Source organism: Taudactylus pleione, unplaced genomic scaffold (assembly GCF_031769625.1).
Source record: "Taudactylus pleione unplaced genomic scaffold, aTauple2 ptg000976l, whole genome shotgun sequence".
NCBI classification, from domain to species: domain Eukaryota; kingdom Metazoa; phylum Chordata; class Amphibia; order Anura; family Myobatrachidae; genus Taudactylus; species Taudactylus pleione.
The window spans coordinates 2700253-2728048 of record NW_028285377.1 but is presented as its reverse complement, the minus strand read 5'-3'; the positions used below and the strand labels follow the sequence as shown (position 1 = coordinate 2728048).

The following is a 27796-nucleotide window of genomic DNA, read 5'->3' as shown; positions in this document are numbered from 1 at the left end:
GCATGCATTTCACTTGATGAAGACAAAACTGAAGGGAAAATGCCCCAAGAACAAGCAGGAACTGAAGACATTTGCAGTAGAGGCCTGGCAGAGCATCACCAGGGATGAAACACAGCGTCTGGTGATGTCTATGCGTTCCAGACTTCAGGTTGTAATTGCCTGCAAAGAATTTGCAACAAAGTATTAAAAAATGAAAGTTAGATTTAGGATTGTTTAGTTTGTCCCATTACTTTTGGCCCCTTAAAAAGTGGGAGGCACATATAGAAACCGTTGTAATTCCTACACCGTTCACCTGATTTGGATGTAATTACCCTCAAATTAAATCTGAAAGTCTGCAGGTAAAGCACATCTTGTTTGTTTAATTTCAAAGCCATTGTGGTGGTGAATAGAGGCCAAAATATGAAAATTCTGTCAATGTCCCAATATTTATGCACCTGACTGTGTGTGTGTGTATGTATGTGTATATATATATATATATATATATATATATATACACACACATATATTATATATATATATATATATATATATATACACATATATACATATACATATATATATATATATATATATATATATATATATATACACACACACACAAATACTGCTCAATAACCCTAACCTTAACAGCAGGAAGAAGCTGAAGATATAACCTGACCGCTAGGTGCTAGGTATACGAGGAGACAGGAACCTAAGCCTGTCACACACAGAACATGCATATCATTTTAGTCAGCAGAAGCTGCTTGTGCTATCTATTCGCATCGCTGTGGGAATAAGACGCATTTGAAGGTAAAAAGACGAATGAAAATTGGTGCTACCGAGTCACACGGACCTCCCGCGTTGTGTGACGCGACTTTTAGCACACGGAGGATAGATGTATGTGGACACATCTGTATGTGCAGTTTATATTTTCTGTATAAGGTATCCCTAGGAAATGTTACCAGTTTACGTTTATTAGTGTGCAATAATATTGTGGGGGGTTTGGACTACCTCTAAATAAACTTGGTTCACAAGCTGCTTTTCTATGCGCTCCTCTTTTGCTCAATCATTATTTGGCTTATCGCTATTTTATAGCTGTCATGTAACTACCCTTCTATTTTAGGGTGTGTCACGTAGGCTATCACTTATCCACAAGGAAACCATAGATTTCTGACACTATAAAATGCTCCTGCAGTGTGACATTAATGGATAAGATGGAAGCCCGTCATACATGCACACAGCCAAAGAACCATTATCCATTCATTATAAAGTGACACTGTCCTTAGACACTAGGCTAGTGAATCTGTTCACATCATGCATCAGTCGCAGGGAGGGGGCAGTTGGGTTACGGGCTCCTGGGAGGAATTGGAGTTAGGCACCCCTCCGGGAGGGTTAGGCTAGAGAAAGGGGGGGGGGGGATTAGGGTTAGGCAAATGGGAGTGTTAGGTTTAGACTGCTGTGAGGTGGGGCTTAGGGTTAGGCATTGGGGAGGGAAGTTAGGCAAACCTAAGGGAGAGTTAGGGTTAGGGGGGGGTGGGGGGGGTGAGGGATAGGTATAGTTAGCTTACTTACCTGTCGGGATCTTCACTACTGCTGGTCTTCCGGCGTCGGGATTTGAACCGCTGGACGTAGGTCCGGTGGTCATTCATACCAAACCGATACACACTAGGGGTAATTTTGTTAGGAGCCAATTAACCTATCAGTATGTTTTTGGAGTGTGAGAGGATACCGGAGCAAACCCACGCAAGTACAGGGAGAATATACAAACTCCACACAGTTAGGGCCATGGTGGGTATTGAACCAACAAACTCAGTGCTGTGAGGCAGTAAAAATGAATAGGGCATTACTTTGGAAATAGGCGAAAACTGCGCATCGATGAAAAACTTTTCGCCGATCGCAACTTTTCGTCACTAATGGATATCGGTCCATAATAGAAAAATTAAACAGTTACATTTTTAAATGAATATAAACTTATCTGATGATTTTGCAAGTAAACGAAGCACAAAATCATTTTAAATTCTGAAATATTTGTTCATTTCGGTATTCCTTTTCCAACTTGGAATATTCACACTAGACTAGGTGTATGTGTAGGTTGCCATTTGAAAATTAATTTTAATTACAAAAATGACTTTCAGACACAAATATAACAAAAAATGAAAAGCAATACAGGGTGAGTCTCCCATATCCAAAATGCTCGGGACCAGGGGTATTTTGGATAACGGAATATTCCGTATTTTGAAATATTTGCATTTAATAATGAAATAACTTGGGAATGGGACCCAAATATACACACAGAATGGATTTATGTGGTTATGTACACCTTATACACACAGCCTGCAGGTAAATGTATAGAATATTTTCAATAATTTTGTGGCTCAAACAAAGTTTGTGTAGATACATGAAATTCATTTATGTTTCATATACACCCTATACACACAGCCTGAAGGTAATTTTATACATTATTTTTAATAATTTGTACCTTAGACAAAGTTTGTGTACATTGACCATCAACAATCAAAGGTTTCATTATCTCAGTCATGCCAAAAAAATTCTGTATTTCGGAATATTTGGATATGGGAGACTCATCCTGTACTGAATATGAAGTTCACATACTTGCATGAGACAATGACTTCCTTGGTGCAATCTGCTTGTCCTGTACTACATTGACACTAATACCTCTTTCAGACATAAAATCCCGGATTCAACCAAGCTCGGATCCGAGACACCGAGCACGGGTTTAAGCCGGGATACCCCTTTCACACCAAGGGGTACGAACTGGGTTACTCCCAGGTCGACACCCTTCACACCAGACCCAGGTCTTGCAGTGACCTGGGTTTTTCGGCATTCAGTGGGCTGCCGGGCTTCCGCTGTCGGGATTTGACCCCGCCGGCCATGCGATGTGAATAACACCCTAAGATGTATAATATAGCACTGTATAATGTATAATATAACCCTGCATGATATACAGTGTATACCCTATAGGATGTATAACCCTGCATGATGTATAGTGTATATAACCCCGCATGATGTATAGTATATAACCCCGCATGATGTACAGTGTATACCCTATATAGGATGTATAACCCCGCATGGTGTATAGTGTATATAACCCTAAATGATGTATAACCCTGCATGATGTACAGTGTATAACTCCGCATGGTGTATAGTGTATATAACCCTATATGATGTATAACCCCGCATGATGTACAGTGTATAACCCTATATGATGTATAGTATATAACCCCGCATGATGTACAGTGTATACCCTATATAGGATGTATAACCCCGCATGGAGTATAGTGTATATAACCCTATATGATGTACAGTGTATAATCCCGCATGGTGTATAGTATATAACCCTATATGACGTATAACCCCGCATGATGTACAGTGTATTACCCGGCATGGTGTATAGTATATAACCCTATATGATGTATAACCCTGCATGATATACAGTGTATAACCCTGCATGGTGTATAGTGTATATAACCCTATATGATGTACAGTGTATAATCCCGCATGGTGTATAGTATATAACCCTATATGACGTATAACCCCGCATGATGTACAGTGTATAACCCCGCATGGTGTATAGTATATAACCCTATATGATGTATAACCCCTCATGATGTAGTGTATAACCCTATATGTTGTATAGTGTATATAACCCCGTATGATGTAGTGTAAATAACCCCGTATAATGCATAGTGTATATAACCCCTTATGATGCATAGTGTATATAACCCCTTATGATGTATAGTGTATATAACCCCTTATGATGTATAGTGTATATAAACCCGCATGATGTACAGTGTACAGAACCCCGCATGATGTACAGTGTACAGAACCCCGCATGATGTACAGTGTACAGAACCCCGCATGATGTACAGTGTACAGAACCCCGCATGATGTACAGTGTATAGAACCCCGCATGATGTACAGTGTATAGAACCCCGCACGATGTGTAGTGAATATAACCCCGCATGATGTATATACAGTATATAACCCCGCATGCTGTATAGTGTATATAACCCCGCATGCTGTATAGTGTATATAACCCCGCATGATATATAGAGTATATAACCCCGCATGATGTATATACAGTATATAACCCCGCATGATGTATATACAGTATATAACCCCGCATGATGTGTAGTGAATATAACCCCGCATGATGTACAGTGTATATAACCCCGCATGATGTACAGTGTATATAACCCCGCATGATGTACAGTGTATATAACCCCGCATGATGTAGTGTATATAACCCCGCATGATGTACAGTGTATATAACCCCGCATGATGTACAGTGTATATAACCCCGCATGATGTACAGTATATATAACCCCGCATGATGTACAGTGTATATAACCCAGCATGATGTACAGTGTATATAACCCAGCATGATGTACAGTGTATATAACCCCGCATGATGTGTAGTGAATATAACCCCGCATGATGTATATAGTGTATATAACCCCGTATGATGTATAGTGTATATAACCCCGCATGATGTGTAGTGAATATAACCCCGCATGATGTATATAGTGTATACAACCCCGTATGATGTATAGTGTATATAACCCCACATGATGTGTAGTGAATATAACCCCGAATGATGTGTAGTGTATATAACCCCGTATGATGTGTAATGTATATAACCCCGCATGATGTGTAGTGTATATAACCCCGCATGATGTGTAGTGAATATAACCCCGCATGATGTGTAGTGAATATAACCCCGCATGATGTGTAGTGAATATAACCCCGCATGATGTGTAGTGAATATAACCCCGCATGATGTGTAGTGAATATAACCCCGCATGATGTGTAGTGAATATAACCCCGCATGATGTGTAGTGAATATAACCCCGCATGATGTGTAGTGAATATAACCCCGCATGATGTGTAGTATATATAACCCCGTATGAGGTAGTGTATATAACCCCGCATGCTGTATAGTGTATATAACCCCGTATGATGTATAGTGTATATAACCCCGTATGATGTATAGTGTATATAACCCCGCATGATGTATAGTGTATATAACCCCGCATGATGTATAGTGTATATAACCCCGCATGATGTATAGTGTATATAACCCCGCATGATGTATAGTGTATATAACCCCGCATGATGTATAGTGTATATAACCCCGCATGATGTATAGTGTATATAACCCCGTATGATGTATAGTGTATATAACCCCACATGCTGTATAGTGTATATAACCCCGCATGCTGTATAGTGTATATAACCCCGCATGATGTGTAGTGTATATAACCCCGCATGATGTGTAGTGTATATAACCCCGCATGACGTGTAGTGTATATAACCCCGCATGATGTGTAGTGTATATAACCCCGTATGATGTATAGTGTATATAACCCCGTATGATGTATAGTGTATATAACCCCGTATGATGTAGAGGATATAACCCCGCATGCTGTATAGTGTATATAACCCCGCATGCTGTATAGTGTATATAACCCCGCATGCTGTATAGTGTATATAACCCCGCATGCTGTATAGTGTATATAACCCCGCATGCTGTATAGTGTATATAACCCCGCATGCTGTATAGTGTATATAACCCCGCATGCTGTATAGTGTATATAACCCCGCATGCTGTATAGTGTATATAACCCCGCATGCTGTATAGTGTATATAACCCCGCATGATGTATATACAGTATATAACCCCGCATGATGTATATACAGTATATAACCCCGCATGCTGTATAGTGTATATAACCTCACATGATGTATATACAGTATATAACCCCGCATGATGTATAGTGTATATAACCCCGCATGATGTATAGTGTATATAACCCCGCATGATGTATATACAGTATATAACCCCGCATGCTGTATAGTGTATATAACCCCGCATGATGTACAGTGTATATAACCCCGCATGATGTATATACAGTATATAACCCCGCATGATGTATAGTGTATATAACCCCGCATGATGTATAGTGTATATAACCCAGCATGATGTATAGTGTATATAACCCAGCATGCTGTATAGTGTATATAACCCCGCATGATGTATAGTGTATATAACCCCGCATGCTGTATAGTGTATATAACCCCGCATGCTGTATAGTGTATATAACCCCGCATGCTGTATAGTGTATACAACCCCGCATGCTGTATAGAGTATATAACCCCGCATGATGTATATACAGTATATAACCCCGCATGATGTATAGTGTATATAACCCCGCATGATGTATATACAGTATACAACCCCGTATGATGTATAGTGTATATAACCCCGCAAGCTGTATAGTGTATATAACCCCGCATGCTGTATAGTGTATATAACCCCGCATGCTGTATAGTGTATATAACCCCGCATGATGTATAGTGTATATAACCCCGCATGCTGTATAGTGTATATAACCCCGCATGCTGTATAGTGTATATAACCCCGCATGCTGTATAGTGTATACAACCCCGCATGCTGTATAGAGTATATAACCCCGCATGATGTATATACAGTATATAACCCCGCATGATGTATAGTGTATATAACCCCGCATGATGTATATACAGTATACAACCCCGTATGATGTATAGTGTATATAACCCCGCAAGCTGTATATAACCCCGCATGCTGTATAGTGTATATAACCCCGCATGCTGTAGAGTGTATATAACCCCGCATGATGTATAGTGTATATAACCCCGTATGATGTAGAGTATATAACCCCGCATGATGTATATACAGTATATAACCCCGCATGATGTATAGTGTATATAACCCCGCATGATGTATATACAGTATATAACCCCGCATGATGTATAGTGTATATAACCCCGTATGATGTATAGTGTATACAACCCCGTATGATGTATAGTGTATATAACCCCGCATGCTGTATAGTGTATATAACCCGCATGCTGTAGAGTGTATATAACCCCGCATGCTGTAGAGTGTATATAACCCCGTATGATGTAGAGTATATAACCCCGCATGATGTGTAGTGTATATAACCCCGTATGATGTGTAGTGTATATAACCCCGTATGATGTGTAGTGTATATAACCCCGTATGATGTATAGTGTATATAACCCCGTATGATGTATAGTGTATATAACCCCGTATGATGTAGAGTATATAACCCCGCATGCTGTATAGTGTATATAACCCCGCATGCTGTATAGTGTATATAACCCCGCATGCTGTAGTGTATATAACCCCGCATGCTGTATAGTGTATATAACCCCGCATGATGTATAGTGTATATAACCCCGCATGCTGTATAGTGTATATAACCCCGCATGATGTATAGTGTATATAACCCCGCATGCTGTATAGTGTATATAACCCCGCATGCTGTATAGTGTATATAACCCCGCATGCTGTATAGTGTATATAACCCCGCATGCTGTATAGTGTATATAACCCCGCATGCTGTATAGTGTATATAACCCCGCATGCTGTATAGTGTATATAACCCCGCATGCTGTATAGTGTATATAACCCCGCATGCTGTATAGTGTATATAACCCCGCATGATGTATAGTGTATATAACCCCGCATGCTGTATAGTGTATATAACCCCGCATGCTGTATAGTGTATATAACCCCGCATGATGTATAGTGTATATAACCCCGCATGCTGTATAGTGTATATAACCCCGCATGATGTATATACAGTATATAACCCCGCATGATGTATATACAGTATATAACCCCGCATGCTGTATAGTGTATATAACCCCGCATGATGTATATACAGTATATAACCCCGCATGCTGTATAGTGTATATAACCCCGCATGATGTATATACAGTATATAACCCCGCATGATGTATAGTGTATATAACCCCGCATGATGTATAGTGTATATAACCCCGCATGATGTATATACAGTATACAACCCCGCATGCTGTATAGTGTATATAACCCCGCATGCTGTATAGTGTATATAACCCCGCATGATGTATAGAGTATATAACCCCGCATGATGTATATACAGTATATAACCCCACATGATGTATATACAGTATATAACCCCGCATGATGTATATACAGTATATAACCCCACATGATGTATAGTGTATATAACCCCGCATGATGTATATACAGTATATAACCCCGCATGATGTATAGTGTATATAACCCTGTATGATGTATAGTGTATATAACCCCGTATGATGTATAGTGTATATAACCCCGCATGCTGTATATAACCCCGCATGCTGTATAGTGTATATAACCCCGCATGCTGTAGAGTGTATATAACCCCGCATGATGTATACTATAGTGTATATAACACCGCATGATGTATACTATAGTGTATATAACCCCGTATGACGTATAGTGTATATAACCCCGCATGATGTGTAGTGTATATAACCCCGCATGATGTGTAGTGTATATAACCCCGTATGATGTATAGTGTATATAACCCCGCATGATGTATAGTGTATATAACCCCGTATGATGTATAGTGTATATAACCCCGTATGATGTATAGTGTATATAACCCCGTATGATGTATAGTGTATATAACCCCGTATGATGTAGAGTATATAACCCCCCATGATGTATAGTGTATATAACCCCGCATGATGTAGTGTATATAACCCCGCATGATGTATAGTGTATATAACACCGCATGATGTATAGTGTATATAACCCCGTATGCTGTATAGTGTATATAACCCCGCATGCTGTATAGTGTATATAACCCCGCATGCTGTATAGTGTATATAACCCCGCATGCTGTATAGTGTGTATAACCCCGCATGCTGTATAGTGTATATAACCCCGCATGATGTATATACAGTATATAACCCCGCATGCTGTATATACAGTATATAACCCCGCATGCTGTATAGTGTATATAACCCCGCATGATGTATATACAGTATATAACCCCGCATGATGTATAGTGTATATAACCCCGCATGATGTATATACAGTATATAACCCTGCATGATGTATAGTGTATATAACCCCGCATGCTGTATAGTGTATATAACCCCGCATGCTGTATAGTGTATATAACCCCGCATGCTGTATAGTGTATATAACCCCGCATGCTGTATAGTGTATATAACCCCGCATGCTGTATAGTGTATATAACCCCGCATGCTGTATAGTGTATATAACCCCGCATGATGTATATACAGTATATAACCCCGCATGATGTATAGTGTATATAACCCCGCATGCTGTATAGTGTATATAACCCCGCATGATGTATATACAGTATATAACCCCACATGATGTATAGTGTATATAACCCCGCATGATGTATATACAGTATATAATCCTGCATGATGTATAGTGTATATAACCCCGTATGATGTAGAGTATATAACCCCGCATGATGTATATACAGTATATAACCCCGCATGATGTATAGTGTATATAACCCCGCATGATGTATATACAGTATATAACCCCGCATGATGTATAGTGTATATAACCCCGTATGATGTATAGTGTATACAACCCCGTATGATGTATAGTGTATATAACCCCGCATGCTGTATAGTGTATATAACCCGCATGCTGTAGAGTGTATATAACCCCGCATGCTGTAGAGTGTATATAACCCCGTATGATGTAGAGTATATAACCCCGCATGATGTGTAGTGTATATAACCCCGTATGATGTGTAGTGTATATAACCCCGTATGATGTGTAGTGTATATAACCCCGTATGATGTATAGTGTATATAACCCCGTATGATGTATAGTGTATATAACCCCGTATGATGTAGAGTATATAACCCCGCATGCTGTATAGTGTATATAACCCCGCATGCTGTATAGTGTATATAACCCCGCATGCTGTAGTGTATATAACCCCGCATGCTGTATAGTGTATATAACCCCGCATGCTGTATAGTGTATATAACCCCGCATGCTGTATAGTGTATATAACCCCGCATGCTGTATAGTGTATATAACCCCGCATGATGTATAGTGTATATAACCCCGCATGCTGTATAGTGTATATAACCCCGCATGCTGTATAGTGTATATAACCCCGCATGCTGTATAGTGTATATAACCCCGCATGCTGTATAGTGTATATAACCCCGCATGCTGTATAGTGTATATAACCCCGCATGCTGTATAGTGTATATAACCCCGCATGCTGTATAGTGTATATAACCCCGCATGCTGTATAGTGTATATAACCCCGCATGATGTATAGTGTATATAACCCCGCATGCTGTATAGTGTATATAACCCCGCATGCTGTATAGTGTATATAACCCCGCATGATGTATAGTGTATATAACCCCGCATGCTGTATAGTGTATATAACCCCGCATGATGTATATACAGTATATAACCCCGCATGCTGTATAGTGTATATAACCCCGCATGATGTATATACAGTATATAACCCCGCATGCTGTATAGTGTATATAACCCCGCATGATGTATATACAGTATATAACCCCGCATGATGTATAGTGTATATAACCCCGCATGATGTATAGTGTATATAACCCCGCATGATGTATATACAGTATACAACCCCGCATGCTGTATAGTGTATATAACCCCGCATGCTGTATAGTGTATATAACCCCGCATGATGTATAGAGTATATAACCCCGCATGATGTATATACAGTATATAACCCCACATGATGTATATACAGTATATAACCCCGCATGATGTATATACAGTATATAACCCCACATGATGTATAGTGTATATAACCCCGCATGATGTATATACAGTATATAACCCCGCATGATGTATAGTGTATATAACCCTGTATGATGTATAGTGTATATAACCCCGTATGATGTATAGTGTATATAACCCCGCATGCTGTATATAACCCCGCATGCTGTATAGTGTATATAACCCCGCATGCTGTAGAGTGTATATAACCCCGCATGCTGTAGAGTGTATATAACCCCGCATGATGTATACTATAGTGTATATAACACCGCATGATGTATACTATAGTGTATATAACCCCGTATGACGTATAGTGTATATAACCCCGCATGATGTGTAGTGTATATAACCCCGCATGATGTGTAGTGTATATAACCCCGTATGATGTATAGTGTATATAACCCCGCATGATGTATAGTGTATATAACCCCGTATGATGTATAGTGTATATAACCCCGTATGATGTATAGTGTATATAACCCCGTATGATGTATAGTGTATATAACCCCGTATGATGTAGAGTATATAACCCCCCATGATGTATAGTGTATATAACCCCGCATGATGTAGTGTATATAACCCCGCATGATGTATAGTGTATATAACACCGCATGATGTATAGTGTATATAACCCCGTATGCTGTATAGTGTATATAACCCCGCATGCTGTATAGTGTATATAACCCCGCATGCTGTATAGTGTATATAACCCCGCATGCTGTATAGTGTGTATAACCCCGCATGCTGTATAGTGTATATAACCCCGCATGATGTATATACAGTATATAACCCCGCATGCTGTATATACAGTATATAACCCCGCATGCTGTATAGTGTATATAACCCCGCATGATGTATATACAGTATATAACCCCGCATGATGTATAGTGTATATAACCCCGCATGATGTATATACAGTATATAACCCCGCATGCTGTATAGTGTATATAACCCCGCATGCTGTATAGTGTATATAACCCCGCATGCTGTATAGTGTATATAACCCCGCATGCTGTATAGTGTATATAACCCCGCATGCTGTATAGTGTATATAACCCCGCATGCTGTATAGTGTATATAACCCCGCATGCTGTATAGTGTATATAACCCCGCATGATGTATATACAGTATATAACCCCGCATGATGTATAGTGTATATAACCCCGCATGCTGTATAGTGTATATAACCCCGCATGATGTATATACAGTATATAACCCCACATGATGTATAGTGTATATAACCCCGCATGATGTATATACAGTATATAATCCTGCATGATGTATAGTGTATATAACCCCGCATGATGTATATACAGTATATAACCCCGCATGATGTATAGTGTATATAACCCTGCATGCTGTATATACAGTATATAACCCTGCATGATGTATAGTGTATATAACCCCGCATGATGTATAGTGTATATAACCCCGCATGATGTATATACAGTATATAACCCCGCATGATGTATAGTGTATATAACCCCGCATGATGTACAGTGTATATAACCCCGCATGATGTATATACAGTATATAACCCCGCATGATGTATAGTGTATATAACCCCGCATGATGTATAGTGTATATAACCCAGCATGATGTATAGTATATATAACCCAGCATGATGTATAGTGTATATAACCCCGCATGCTGTATAGTGTATATAACCCCGCATGCTGTATAGTGTATATAACCCTGCATGCTGTATAGTGTATATAACCCCGCATGATGTATAGTGTATATAACCCCGCATGATGTATAGTGTATATAACCCCGCATGCTGTATAGTGTATATAACCCCGCATGCTGTATAGTGTATATAACCCCGCATGCTGTATAGTGTATACAACCCCGCATGCTGTATAGAGTATATAACCCCGCATGATCTATATACAGTATATAACCCCGCATGATGTATAGTGTATATAACCCCGCATGATGTATATACAGTATACAACCCCGTATGATGTATAGTGTATATAACCCCGCAAGCTGTATATAACCCCGCATGCTGTATAGTGTATATAACCCCGCATGCTGTAGAGTGTATATAACCCCGCATGCTGTAGAGTGTATATAACCCCGTATGATGTAGAGTATATAACCCCGCATGATGTATATACAGTATATAACCCCGCATGATGTATAGTGTATATAACCCCGCATGATGTATATACAGTATATAACCCCGCATGATGTATAGTGTATATAACCCCGTATGATGTATAGTGTATACAACCCCGTATGATGTATAGTGTATATAACCCCGCATGCTGTATAGTGTATATAACCCCGCATGCTGTAGAGTGTATATAACCCCGCATGCTGTAGAGTGTATATAACCCCGTATGATGTAGAGTATATAACCCCGCATGATGTGTAGTGTATATAACCCCGTATGATGTGTAGTGTATATAACCCCGCATGATGTGTAGTGTATATAACCCCGCATGATGTGTAGTGTATATAACCCCGTATGATGTATAGTGTATATAACCCCGTATGATGTATAGTGTATATAACCCCGTATGATGTAGAGTATATAACCCCGCATGCTGTATAGTGTATATAACCCCGCATGCTGTAGTGTATATAACCCCGCATGCTGTATAGTGTATATAACCCCGCATGCTGTATAGTGTATATAACCCCGCATGCTGTATAGTGTATATAACCCCGCATGCTGTATAGTGTATATAACCCCGCATGCTGTATAGTGAATATAACCCCGCATGATGTATAGTGTATATAACCCCGCATGCTGTATAGTGTATATAACCCCGCATGATGTATAGTGTATATAACCCCGCATGCTGTATAGTGTATATAACCCCGCATGCTGTATAGTGTATATAACCCCGCATGATGTATAGAGTATATAACCCCGCATGATGTATATACAGTATATAACCCCGCATGATGTATATACAGTATATAACCCCGCATGATGTATATACAGTATATAACCCCGCATGATGTATAGTGTATATAACCCCGCATGATGTATATACAGTATATAACCCCGCATGATGTATAGTGTATATAACCCCGTATGATGTATAGTGTATATAACCCCGCATGCTGTATATAACCCCGCATGCTGTATAGTGTATATAACCCCGCATGCTGTAGAGTGTATATAACCCCGCATGCTGTAGAGTGTATATAACCCCGCATGATGTATACTATAGTGTATATAACCCCGCATGATGTATACTATAGTGTATATAACCCCGTATGACGTATAGTGTATATAACCCCGCATGATGTGTAGTGTATATAACCCCGCATGATGTGTAGTGTATATAACCCCGCATGATGTGTAGTGTATATAACCCCGTATGATGTATAGTGTATATAACCCCGCATGATGTATAGTGTATATAACCCTGTATGATGTATAGTGTATATAACCCCGTATGATGTATAGTGTATATAACCCCGTATGATGTATAGTGTATATAACCCCCCATGATGTATAGTGTATATAACCCCGCATGATGTATAGTGTATATAACCCCGCATGATGTATAGTGTATATAACACCGCATGATGTATAGTGTATATAACCCCGCATGATGTATAGTGTATATAACCCCGTATGCTGTATAGTGTATATAACCCCGCATGCTGTATAGTGTATATAACCCCGCATGCTGTATAGTGTATATAACCCCGCATGCTGTATAGTGTATATAACCCCGCATGCTGTAGTGTATATAACCCCGCATGCTGTATAGTGTATATAACCCCGCATGATGTATATACAGTATATAACCCCGCATGCTGTATATACAGTATATAACCCCGCATGCTGTATAGTGTATATAACCCCGCATGATGTATATACAGTATATAACCCCGCATGATGTATATACAGTATATAACCCCGCATGATGTATAGTGTATATAACCCCGCATGCTGTATAGTGTATATAACCCCGCATGCTGTATAGTGTATATAACCCCGCATGCTGTATAGTGTATATAACCCAGCATGCTGTATAGTGTATATAACCCCGCATGATGTATATACAGTATATAACCCCGCATGCTGTATATACAGTATATAACCCCGCATGCTGTATAGTGTATATAACCCCGCATGATGTATATACAGTATATAACCCCGCATGATGTATAGTGTATATAACCCCGCATGATGTATATACAGTATATAACCCCGCATGATGTATAGTGTATATAACCCCGCATGCTGTATAGTGTATATAACCCCGCATGCTGTATAGTGTATATAACCCCGCATGCTGTATAGTGTATATAACCCAGCATGCTGTATAGTGTATATAACCCCGCATGATGTATATACAGTATATAACCCCATATGATGTATAGTGTATATAACCCCGCATGATGTATAGTGTATATAACCTCGCATGATGTATAGTGTATATAACCCCGCATGATGTATATACAGTATATAACCCCGCATGCTGTATAGTGTATATAACCCTGCATGCTGTATATACAGTATATAACCCTGCATGATGTATAGTGTATATAACCCCGCATGATGTATAGTGTATATAACCCCGCATGATGTATATACAGTATATAACCCCGCATGATGTATAGTGTATATAACCCCGCATGATGTATAGTGTATATAACCCAGCATGATGTATAGTGTATATAACCCCGGATGCTGAATAGTGTATATAACCCCGCATGCTGTATAGTGTATATAACCCTGCATGATGTATATACAGTATATAACCCTGCATGATGTATAGTGTATATAACCCCGCATGATGTATATACAGTATATAACCCCGCATGATGTATAGTGTATATAACCCTGTATGATGTATAGTGTATATAACCCCGTATGATGTATAGTGTATATAACCCCGCATGCTGTATATAACCCCGCATGCTGTATAGTGTATATAACCCCGCATGCTGTAGCGTGTATATAACCCCGCATGCTGTAGAGTGTATATAACCCCGCATGATGTATACTATAGTGTATATAACCCCGCATGATGTATACTATAGTGTATATAACCCCGTATGACGTATAGTGTATATAACCCCGCATGATGTGTAGTGTATATAACCCCGCATGATGTATAGTGTATATAACCCCGCATGATGTATAGTGTATATAACCCTGTATGATGTATAGTGTATATAACCCCGTATGATGTATAGTGTATATAACCCCGTATGATGTATAGTGTATATAACCCCGTATGATGTAGAGTATATAACCCCCCATGATGTATAGTGTATATAACCCCGCATGATGTAGTGTATATAACCCCGCATGATGTATAGTGTATATAACCCCGCATGATGTATAGTGTATATAACCCCGTATGCTGTATAGTGTATATAACCCCACATGCTGTATAGTGTATATAACCCCGCATGATGTATAGTGTATATAACCCCGCATGCTGTATAGTGTATATAACCCCGCATGCTGTATAGTGTATATAACCCCGCATGCTGAATAGTGTATATAACCCCGTATGATGTATAGTGTATATAACCCCGCATGCTGAATAGTGTATATAACCCCGCATGATGTATAGTGTATATAACCCCATATGATGTATAGTGTATATAACCCCGCATGCTGAATAGTGTATATAACCCCGCATGCTGTAGTGTATATAACCCCGCATGCTGTAGTGTATATAACCCCGCATGATGTATAGTGTATATAACCCCGCATGATGTATAGTGTATATAACCCCGCATGATGTATAGTGTATATAACCCCGCATGCTGTATAGTGTATATAACCCCGCATGCTGTATAGTGTATATAACCCCGCATGCTGAATAGTGTATATAACCCCGCATGCTGTATAGTGTATATAACCCCGCATGCTGTATAGTGTATATAACCCCGCATGATGTGTAGTGTATATAACCCCGCATGATGTGTAGTGTATATAACCCCGCATGATGTGTAGTGTATATAACCCTGCATGATGTGTAGTGTATATAACCCCGCATGATGTGTAGTGTATATAACCCCGCATGCTGTATAGTGTATATAACCCCGCATGCTGAATAGTGTATATAACCCCGCATGCTGTATAGTGTATATAACCCCACATGATGTGGTGTATATAACCCCGCATGATGTGTAGTGTATATAACCCCGCATGATGTGTAGTGTATATAACCCCGCATGATGTGTAGTGTATATAACCCCGCATGATGTATAGTGTATATAACCCCGCATGATGTATAGTGTATATAACCCCGCATGATGTGTAGTGTATATAACCCCGCATGATGTATAGTGTATATAACCCCGCATGATGTGTAGTGTATATAACCCCGTATGATGTATAGTGTATATAACCCCGCATGCTGAATAGTGTATATAACCCCGCATGCTGTAGTGTATATAACCCCGCATGATGTATAGTGTATATAACCCCGCATGATGTATAGTGTATATAACCCCGCATGATGTATAGTGTATATAACCCCGCATGCTGTATAGTGTATATAACCCCGCATGCTGTATAGTGTATATAACCCCGCATGCTGAATAGTGTATATAACCCCGCATGCTGTATAGTGTATATAACCCCGCATGCTGTATAGTGTATATAACCCCGCATGATGTGTAGTGTATATAACCCCGCATGATGTGTAGTGTATATAACCCCGCATGATGTGTAGTGTATATAACCCCGCATGATGTGTAGTGTATATAACCCCGCATGATGTGTAGTGTATATAACCCCGCATGATGTATAGTGTATATAACCCCGTATGATGTATAGTGTATATAACCCCGCATGCTGTAGTGTATATAACCCCGTATGATGTATAGTGTATATAACCCCGCATGATGTATAGTGTATATAACCCCGCATGCTGTATAGTGTATATAACCCCGCATGCTGTATAGTGTATATAACCCCGCATGCTGTATAGTGTATATAACCCCGCATGCTGAATAGTGTATATAACCCCGCATGCTGTATAGTGTATATAACCCCACATGATGTGGTGTATATAACCCCGCATGATGTGTAGTGTATATAACCCCGCATGATGTGTAGTGTATATAACCCCGCATGATGTGTAGTGTATATAACCCCGCATGATGTATAGTGTATATAACCCCGCATGATGTATAGTGTATATAACCCCGCATGATGTGTAGTGTATATAACCCCGCATGATGTATAGTGTATATAACCCCGCATGATGTATAGTGTATATAACCCCGCATGCTGTATAGTGTATATAACCCCGCATGCTGTATAGTGTATATAACCCCGCATGCTGTATAGTGTATATAACCCCGCATGCTGAATAGTGTATATAACCCCGCATGCTGTATAGTGTATATAACCCCACATGATGTGGTGTATATAACCCCGCATGATGTGTAGTGTATATAACCCCGCATGATGTGTAGTGTATATAACCCCGCATGATGTGTAGTGTATATAACCCCGCATGATGTATAGTGTATATAACCCCGCATGATGTATAGTGTATATAACCCCGCATGATGTGTAGTGTATATAACCCCGCATGATGTATAGTGTATATAACCCCGCATGATGTGTAGTGTATATAACCCCGTATGATGTATAGTGTATATAACCCCGCATGCTGAATAGTGTATATAACCCCGCATGCTGTAGTGTATATAACCCCGTATGATGTATAGTGTATATAACCCTGCATGATGTATAGTGTATACAGGAGGGAATGTAGATGGAGGAGGAAGACACCGCCGCAGCCTCCCGTCCCCTCCCCGCCATGTTCTGTATAACACTACACCATGAGCCCTGTAGCCCCGCGCTATTGGCAGCTGTGACCCGGGTACAGCCCCGCGCTATGGGAAGACCCGGGAACATCCCGCCGGCCGCTGGGCACCATAGCGCGGAGATGGGGGAAGGGGAGGGAACCACCCAAAGGGAGAACATTCAGAACGAGTCTACTCAACCTCGTCTTGGCTTTCGCAGGCACCACCATGGAGACCGGCCACCGGCGCATGCGCAGTTAGGAGCACAGAGCCCGCGCATACGCTCTGACCTCCCCATGGAACGCAAACCGGAAACTCTACAATCCGGAAGCCAACTGGAACGCATCAGCGATCGGGCACATGGGCCCTGTGATGAAAATGACACCTGAGGGTGTGCTCAGTAAGACGGGGTCACCGTACAAACATGTTCCGCACTGACAGCGCACATTATACACGGTGCTAGCACTAGGGGAGTGCTTAGATCCCCTTCAGTATTTGGGGGGGTGGCCTAGACCTAACGAGTCGCTGTGCATCCCTGCACTCGGCGCTCAGGCTTGCTCCGTCACACACGTGGTGCTGGCTTCCGGTGATCCCTGCATAGGGCAGCAGCGTTATCCGGGCTGTGTGTGTGTGTGTGTGCATCCCGCATCATGGCGCAGGTGCTGGCGCGGTTCCTCACACGGGATGAGAGGTGAGTGCGGGGGGTCACATGGTGCTATGAGCTGGTGTCTGCGCCTCTCACAGTGATCAGGGACATGTGTATTACAGGGTGTTAGTGGGAAAAGACTGAGGCTCACTAGGATGTAAGATGGAGGGGCTGCAGCAGATCTCCCCCCCCCTGCATAGTGTTCTATCTATTACTTATTATCAGTTCCTTATATAGTGCAGCAAATTCCGTTGCGCTTTACAATTTGAATCAACATTAACATATTACTGGGTTGTACAAGACATACATACATAAGGGTAAGAGGGCCCTGCTCGCAAGCTTACAATCTAAGGAAATAGGTGTTGATACACAAGGGTAGGTGCTATATATAGCAAATAGGTCCAGCCCGACTGCAGATGTTCTTGGTGGGCTGTATAATCCAATCACACTGGAAAGTTGGCCTAGGGTTAGGAGGAAGTAAAATAGAAGAAAGAGAAGATGTGATAGGTGTTTACTATAAGAAGAGAGTTAGATAGGGAGCTATAAAAGGTTAGGTGGGCGGTCCTGGACTCTGATAAGCTTGTCTAAAGAGGTGAGTTTTCAGGGAACGCCTGAATGTTTGGAAACTAGTGGAAAGTCTTATTGTGCGTGGGAGGGCATTCCACAGGGTGGGTGCAGCCCGAAAAAAAGTCCTGTAACCGTGCATGGGAACAAGTAATGCGCAGGGATGAGAGACGCAGATCTTGTGCAGAGCGGAGATGTCGGGTTGGAAGATATTTTGAGAAGTGAAGAGATGTATGTTTGTGTGGTTTGGTTAATAGCTTCATGCATGAGTCTATGGGGTCAGTCCCAGCTGCTGAGGCCTCTGACCATGGATGATGGGGGTGGAAGGACGTTCTGACCATGGATGATGCGGGTGGAAGGACCCTCTGACCATGGATGATGCGGGTGGAAGGACCCTCTGACCATGGATGATGCGGGTGGATGGACCCTCTGACCATGGATGATGCGGGTGGATGGACCCTCTGACCATGGATGATGCGGGTGGATGGACCCTCTGACCATGGATGATGCGGGTGGATGGACCCTCTGACCATGGATGATGCGGGTGGATGGACCCTCTGACCATGGATGATGCGGGTGGATGGACCCTCTGACCATGGATGATGCGGGTGGATGGACCCTCTGACCATGGATGATGCGGGTGGATGGACCCTCTGACCATGGATGATGCGGGTGGATGGACCCTCTGACCATGGATGATGCGGGTGGATGGACCCTCTGACCATGGATGATGCGGGTGGATGGACCCACTGACCATGGATGATGCGGGTGGATGGACCCTCTGACCATGGATGATGCGGGTGGATGGACCCTCTGACCATGGATGATGCGGGTGGATGGACCCTCTGACCATGGATGATGTGGGTGGATGGACCCTCTGACCGTGGGTGGATGGACCCTCTGACCATGGATGATGTGGGTGGATGGACCTCTGCAGTGTTGCCAACTCTGAAATGAAAAATCAGTCCAGTCCAACCTAATATGGTGGTACGGGGGGGGATCGATTTAATGAAAACCACAAACTTTATTGATCATTTTATTAAAATACATATAAAGATTTATTTGCAGAACATGTCTTCTCTCTGCTCTATGAATAGACGCCATTGTGCAGGGCACTCGGGGCCACATACTAGCAGCTGTGCAATTCCGTCCTTGCTAAAATGCAAATGCAGCAGAAGGTGTCTGATGCCACCTGGCTGCACCTCCGATCCCAGCGCTGCGACCTAGGTTGCAGTTTAGGATCACCATCGCGACCATTGGTCGTGATGGTTGCACGTGTGGTCAGGTTGCGGTAGCTGAAGCTTACCGCAGCCTGGCCAGGTCCTGTGTGCATGCAAGGCCAGGAACCCTACGTTTGTGAATGCAATGTGCCCCTGTCTCCGGGAACGCATAAAACGGGGGCAAGAAGCCCCCATTTCTTGGAACACAGGCCGTCTCCGCCACACCCCGCAAACGCCTCTGCCTGTCAAGCAGGCAAATACATTCAGGGGCCTTTGTGCAATATCGCAGGACCCATTCTGCACATGCACAGAATGAGTCCTGCGCAGATTCCCATACAATGGGAATCTGCAATTAGCAGCGCACTGTTGAACCAGACCCTCTGCGTGGTAACGTGCAGGACAAAAGGGTAATTTAAACAAACTCCTCAAAACAAAATAACTGACATATGGGAAAATGTAACTTACATTGATCGTTTAAACAAGTAATGTTCTAGTTAGCCCAAAACAAGCAGCCATCAAAAAAAAAAAAAGAACCAAGTAACTTGGATAAAAAAAAAAACAAGCCCAATTTCGCTTGTTATAAGTGGACTTTGCAACTATGGACCTTTGACGTCAGGTGGAGGGGCAAGGCCGGTGAGCTTGCAGTTTTACTATTCACGTGGACATAGTAGGAATAGTAACCTGTGACGTGCAAAGCGAGCCAGCGAGGGGACACTTTAGGTCCCAATCTGAGCCTTGCTCTTCCCCCTACCGTCGCAGGTCACGTGGTTGTGACGTCAGAGGTCTCTCAGACCAGTTCACTTTAGATCTAACCGTCTGAGCATGGGCTACTGTATCACTGCTTTTACCAGGGAGGTTTCTTTTAGTCTATCTGCCGCCTCTGATACGATGGACCCGAATCTGGGGGCGCTATTTCTCTGCTTCCAGCTCTTCACCAGGGTGGCTCTTAACGTTTCTTTGAGAGAGAACTAATGTACATTAAATTCATGTGATGTTTGCAAATTTAGTCTCAGCACCTTTAGAGCATATTGGTGTTTGTATTTGTCCGTCTGCTATGATGTTTTATGTGACGTGAATGCTGGGTACACACTGGCAGATATATTGGTCGATAAATATATTGTGTGTGCGTCGGCCAGTGTTCACAGACATATTGCGTCGGCTGTGCTGTGCAGCCAATGGCGGATATATCTGCTCATCGTGCTGTCTGTACGGGTGGTCAGGCGAGCACCCGTACACTTGCAGCAGAAGCCGCAGAGATGGGGCGTATTCCCCATAGAACACTATGGAGGTTGTGGCTGCTGTCAGGAATGGAAAGGCCGCACCAGATATCAGCGGTGATCCCTCAATAATACATCTGGGGGATACTAAATATTTGTGTGATCCCGAAAACACCTGTTTCCAAGGGGAATATGCTGCAAATATTTAATGATAAATAGGCTTCTAAGTATCCTGATGATTTCCCTTTTTCCTTTCAGTGTAGCCTCAGTTCTGTCTAATGTATACTTATGATTAGTGCTTTTTTACATTCTTTTAAATGTGATATAGGCGCACACTGTGTTTTGTACATTTAAGTACACCTGGTTTTAATTTGTAACTATGTAATAAAGTTTCTCTACAAACACAAGTGGGACAATGATCTGTAAGGGCACACATCCACTAGACTATTAAATTGAGCGATTGAACGATAACGTAATCGTTTGCAGATTGTTTAAAAAAGTCTAAAACGACCAGCGATATGCGCTCCCGCTGGTTGTTTAGACTTCTTTCTACTTCAGGGTCCATAGGGGATCCACAGGGTTGACCTTGGGGTATAGCTGGGTCTGGATCCACGGGCACCACGCAGTTAAAGCTTTTGCTGCTCCCAGGATGCACTTTGTCCATCCTCCTCTATGCCTAGCCACAGGCACCTCAGTTTTAGTTGGTGCCCGGCCGGAGTCAGGTCACCCTTAGCGCAGGGAGCCCCTAAGCTTATTTTTAGAGGGTTTTTTTTTAATTAATTTTTTTTTTTTTTTTTTTTTAAATGACTCTTCAGAGCGGCAGCATCAGATTGTCCATTAGATGTCCAAGCTACCGCTCCTACATCCCGCTGGCGCCGCGACGCCAGTACAGATCTGGGGATCGCGGAGGCACCCCAGAGTCTGTATTAGACTCTGGGGACTCCCATGACTGCTGCCGGAGCGCCAGGGATCAGGTAAGCCGCGAGTCACTGCTTGAGGTGACCCGCATGTCTATGCAGTCGCATGCCTCCGGTCCCTGGGGACAGACCGGAGGCACTAGCAGTGGCGGCGGGCTCCCCCTCTCCGGAGGAAAACCCAGCGGGACCAGTAGACTACCAAGGAATTATGCGGCAGCGGGAGCCAGCGTCCCTGGGGTTAATTGCTAGCAGGGGAGACAACCTTCCCTGCCTAGCGGCTCCTCCCCTCAGCTCAGCGCGCCTTTCCGCTTAGGTCTGGCGTCGCTGAACTGCTTCCTCCTTCGGCCACTCCTCCTCTGAGGTCTCCGGCGGCCATCTTTCCTAGCAGCATCGCAGATCTCTCGGGCAGTGTGCAGTCCGGTCCCCCTGTGTACCTCTCCCCTGCTAGGACAGCGTACACAGCACTATAGCCCTCCCAGACACTGACTCTGGGCTGGGTGATTGTAGTGACAAGGTGCAGTGAGTATTAACTTTCTGCATTGTATATGACTATTGCTAGTGCTGACTGTCTGTGCTTTATTTCTCCTTATTGTCAGTCTATGACTATCCCTTTCCTTCTCCTACAGCCCTGGCAGGTGTGTATGTGGGAGGGGGCTTTTCTCTGATCTCACTTATATAAATTCATGTATTTGTGAGGTCGGTCACATACTGTGGTGTGCTACACGGTGCCATATTTGTGGGCGTGGGTGCGCCAAGAGTACATTCTGAGCTTCCCTGTTGTGTTGATATATATATATATCTGTGTATATATATCTTATCATGTCTGATGAGGAAGTTGAGCGCTCTACGGCTCACACTCTGTTCTCCTGCAGACGCAGCGCTGCAGGGGTAAATTATTGAGGATTTATCACAGGATGGGCTGTGTGTGAGGTGCCGTCAGCTACCTGGTCCCTCTAACCCCCCAACTTCGTGACAGGATCCTCCTTGGGCGGTATTTTCTCTGGTGCTGGCTTCCATCGCGGACCGTCTGGCTGTCCCGACTGCTCTCCCCCATAGGGGGTTACCCCAACCAGCCATCCCCCAATTATTGCAGTCTTCCCCCTGGGTCTCAGACTGTTAATCCATATACGGGGTTCCCTATGTATATTCAGTCTCCTCCGGTGACACAGCAGTCCGTCATTCCTTTCCAGGGTCTCCCGCAGGCGGGTCAACCACCATGGGTGGATGTGTTCTCCCGTTCAGTCCAGAGTTTGGCGGCCTCATCTTCAGCCTTTCAAACTATGTTGCGTAGTGACAAGCCTCAGAAGGCGCCTAAACGCACTGTGATGTCTGCGCAGCTATCAGACCAAGATGTGTCCTCGGATGAGGGGGAATTGCCTGAGAACTCTGATTCGGATTCCCCTGCCCGGGAAGTGGAGACGAAATCTTCCTTTAATGTGCGGGCGGTGCCGTCTATTTTTGATATAGATGATGATGCTCCGGCTCCTAAGTCCAAGTATCCAAATTTTAACAGGCAAAGGTGACTTCGGCTGTTTTTCCTTTATCTGACCAGCTGACTGATCATATGGCGGAGGCCTGGCAGTCACCTAGTAAGAGGTTCCAGCCGCAGAAACGTTTAGCATCTAGTTATCAGTTTCATGCAGGTCATTGCAAAAAGTGGGAAACACCGCCTGCGGTGGATTCTCATGTTACTCTCTTGATCAAGAGCGCTACCTTGCCTATGCCGTCATTTCATCCCTAAAGGATCCCACAGACAGGAAAGTGGAGACTTGTTTAAAATCCATTTATTCTCTCTGGGGCGGTGGCTCGTCCGTCCATGGTGATCTCTTGGGTGGCTGAAGCCATTATGAGCTGGGCCTATGTACTGGAAGATACCTTTCCTGAGGAAGCTCCGGAGGTTCAGAGAGCTTTAGTTGGACAGATGAGGGATGCCACCTCCTATATTGGAGAAGCGTCTTTGGCTGCCAGTCTTCTGACCTCCAGAGTTTCGGCAGCAGCGGTCTCTGCTCGCCGGTCTTTGTCGCTTCGTTCTTGGAGAGCGGATGCGAATTCCCAGAAGGGCCTGGAGGTCTTACCCTTTAATGGGGAGATTTTGTTCGGTCCTGACCTGGACAAAATTGTTGATATCCTGGCAAAGTCTAAGTCGGCGTTTCTGCCATCAGCAGCTGCGCCTTCTAAGGCTAGGACCTCAGCCTTCGGTCCTTTCGTACTCGGGGTAAGTCCAAGAGTCAGTCCTTCCCGAGGCAGTCGTCAACCAAGGCTGCCCCTAAACCAAAGAAGCAGGCCTGGAGCACTAGACGCCCTGCTTCCAAGCCAGAGGATAAGCCTTCAGCCTGATGGGACGGGCCTCTCTCTGGGGGATCTCAGAGTGGGAGGCTGACTTCTTCAATTCGCCCAGTGCTGGTACCACGCATGCTTAGGTACGAGAAGTGGTCTCTCAGGGCTACGCCCTTTCCTTCCGTCACAGACCCCCCCCCCCCCAATAGTTCTTCTGCACTAGTCTTTCTCAAGACAAGACCAAGGCCTTGCAGATTCAGGAAGCCTTAGAGTCCTTGCTGAAAGCAGGGGTCGTTGTTCCTGTTACGCTTTCTCAACACTGGACGGGTTACTACTCTTCTCTGTTTCTGGTTCCGAAACTCAGTGGGTCTCATCTGCCTATCCTTAACCTGAAATCGTTGAACAAGTTCCTCAGAGTGCCCACATTCAGGATGGAAACTTTGCGTTCCATCATTCTGGCTATGGAACTGGGGGATTATATGGTCTCCCTGGACATCCAGGACGCCTACCTCCATGTTCCTATAGCACCTTCACCAGCGGTATCTGAGGTTTGCTTTATGTCAGCTTCACTTCCAGTTTCAGGCTCTGCCCTTTGGCCTTTCCACAGCTCCAAGGGTGTTCACCAAAATTATGGCTGTCATGGCTGCCCATCTGCGCAGCCAGGGTATACGGCTTCTGCCGTATCTGGACGACGACCTATTGCTGGCAGGCTCTCCGGAGGTACTTTTGCAACATCTGCACCTGACGATCGCTTGTCTGCAAGCGCACGGGTGGCTGATAAACTGGAAGAAGTCCTCCCTCATTCCGTCACAGAGGATGGTTCATTTGGGAGCCCTTCTGGACTCTCGTCGGCAAAGGATCTTTCTGGCTCCAGAAAAGACTTCCTCCCTACAACTACGAGCGAGCAGTTTTCTGAAGAGTTCCCAGGTGCCGATTCACTCGTCAATGAGAGTTCCTGGGGTCCATGGTGTTGACATTCGACATGGTGGAGTATGCCCAGTTTCATTTATCGGCCCCTGCAGGGGCTGATTCTATCCAAATGGAACGGGTTACCACACCAGATCAGGACTCAGATGCTGGTGTTGTCTCCGGAGGTGCGCCTGTTGCTGTCTTGGTGGCCTCAGACATCTCATCTCACCAAGGGTCGCCCCTTTTGGAACCCGGACTGGGTTCTGCTAATGACAGATGCCAGTCTCCGGGGTTGGGGGGCAGTGACAAGTCCACTTTCACTTCAGGGCTGTTGGACGGCGGAAGAAGCTGTTCTTCCCATCAACATTCTGGAACTGCGGGCCATGTACAGGCCTTCCAGTTGTCTGGTCACTTTCTACGAGGAAGGGAAGTGCAAGTTCAGTCCGACAACGCCACCATGGTGGCGTACATCAACTGTCTAGAGGGGACTCGCAGTCAAGCAGCAATGTTGGAGGTGTCACGCATCCTGTCTTGGGCGGAGTGCCACCTTCCGGCCATCTCGGCAGTCTTCATTACAGGAGTTCTCGATTGGGAAGCTGACTTGCTCAGCTGTCACAACGTGCATCCCGGGGAATGGTCCCTTCACCCAGAGGAATTTCAACTACTCGTTGACAGGTGGGGACTGCCGGAGGTGGACCTCATGGCCTCCCGTCACAATCGCAAGCTGCCTGTCTATGGGTCCAGGACAAGAGACGCCGGCGCAAGCCTGGTTGACACGCTGTCAGTGAAATGGACGTTTCAACAGGCGTATCTATTCCCTCCGATATCGCTGCTGCCTTCGGTTCCTCCGTAAATTCAAACAGGACGGCGGGACGCTTCTGCTGGTGGCTCCGGCTTGGCCTAGATGTTCTTGGTACTCCGATCTTCGGGGCCTATCCATTGAAGTTCCATTTCCTCTGCCTCAACGTCGGGACCTGTTGTCTCAGGGGCCCTGCCTTTAACCGGATCTGGGTCATCTGTCTTTGACGGCGTGGCTCTTGAGACATCCGTCTTAAGGTCCCGGGGTACTTCCAGCTCAGTCATCAGCACAATGCTACAGGCGCGCAAGCCTGCTTCCGCCAGGATTTACCACAGCGTGGCATACTTATTTTCAATGGTGTGAGTCCAGAAACTACGATCTTCAGGCATTTTGTGTTTCTAGAGTTCTGGCGTCCCTTCAGTCTGGTTTGGATCTAGGCTTACGCGTAGCTTCTTTGAAAGTTCATGTGTCTGTACTATCCGTGTGGTTCCAGCTTAGGATAGCTACTCTGCCAGATGTCCGCACCTTTTTCCAGGGTGTTCTCAAGATTCAGCCTCCCTTTGTTCCCCCAGTGGCTCCTTGGGCTTTAGCGGTGGTGCTTCGCGCCTTACAGGGTCCTCCATTTGAACCTCTTGAGTCGGTGGAACTCAAATGGTTGATGATTAAGGCTGCTTTGCTACTGGCGATTGCTTCAGCCAGAAGGGTACCAGAATTGGGGGCGCTCTCCTGTCGTCCTCCTTTTCTGATTTTTCACCAGGACAGGGCAGTACTTCGCACTTGCCCGGGTTTTATACCTAAAGTGGTTTCTAAGTTCCACAGTAATCAGGAAATTGTTG

The 27796-nt window shown here is 43.7% G+C and overlaps 2 protein-coding genes across 2 annotated transcripts in view; one reads left to right on the top strand and one right to left on the bottom strand.

Moving 5' to 3' along the window:
• Positions 1-18700, bottom strand: part of CARF (calcium responsive transcription factor) — a 308136-nt gene extending 289436 nt beyond the window's left edge. The window contains exon 1 of the mRNA XM_088460719.1: positions 18613-18700. Coding sequence (XP_088316845.1) covers positions 18613-18691 — 79 coding nt within the window. The 5' untranslated portion in view covers positions 18692-18700. The remainder of the gene's footprint in view (positions 1-18612) is intronic.
• Positions 18701-18855: 155 nt separating this feature from the next.
• WDR12 (WD repeat domain 12) overlaps positions 18856-27796 on the top strand; it is a 92925-nt gene continuing 83984 nt past the window's right edge. Inside the window, exon 1 of the mRNA XM_088460722.1 lies at positions 18856-19102. Coding sequence (XP_088316848.1) covers positions 19062-19102 — 41 coding nt within the window. The 5' untranslated portion in view covers positions 18856-19061. The remainder of the gene's footprint in view (positions 19103-27796) is intronic.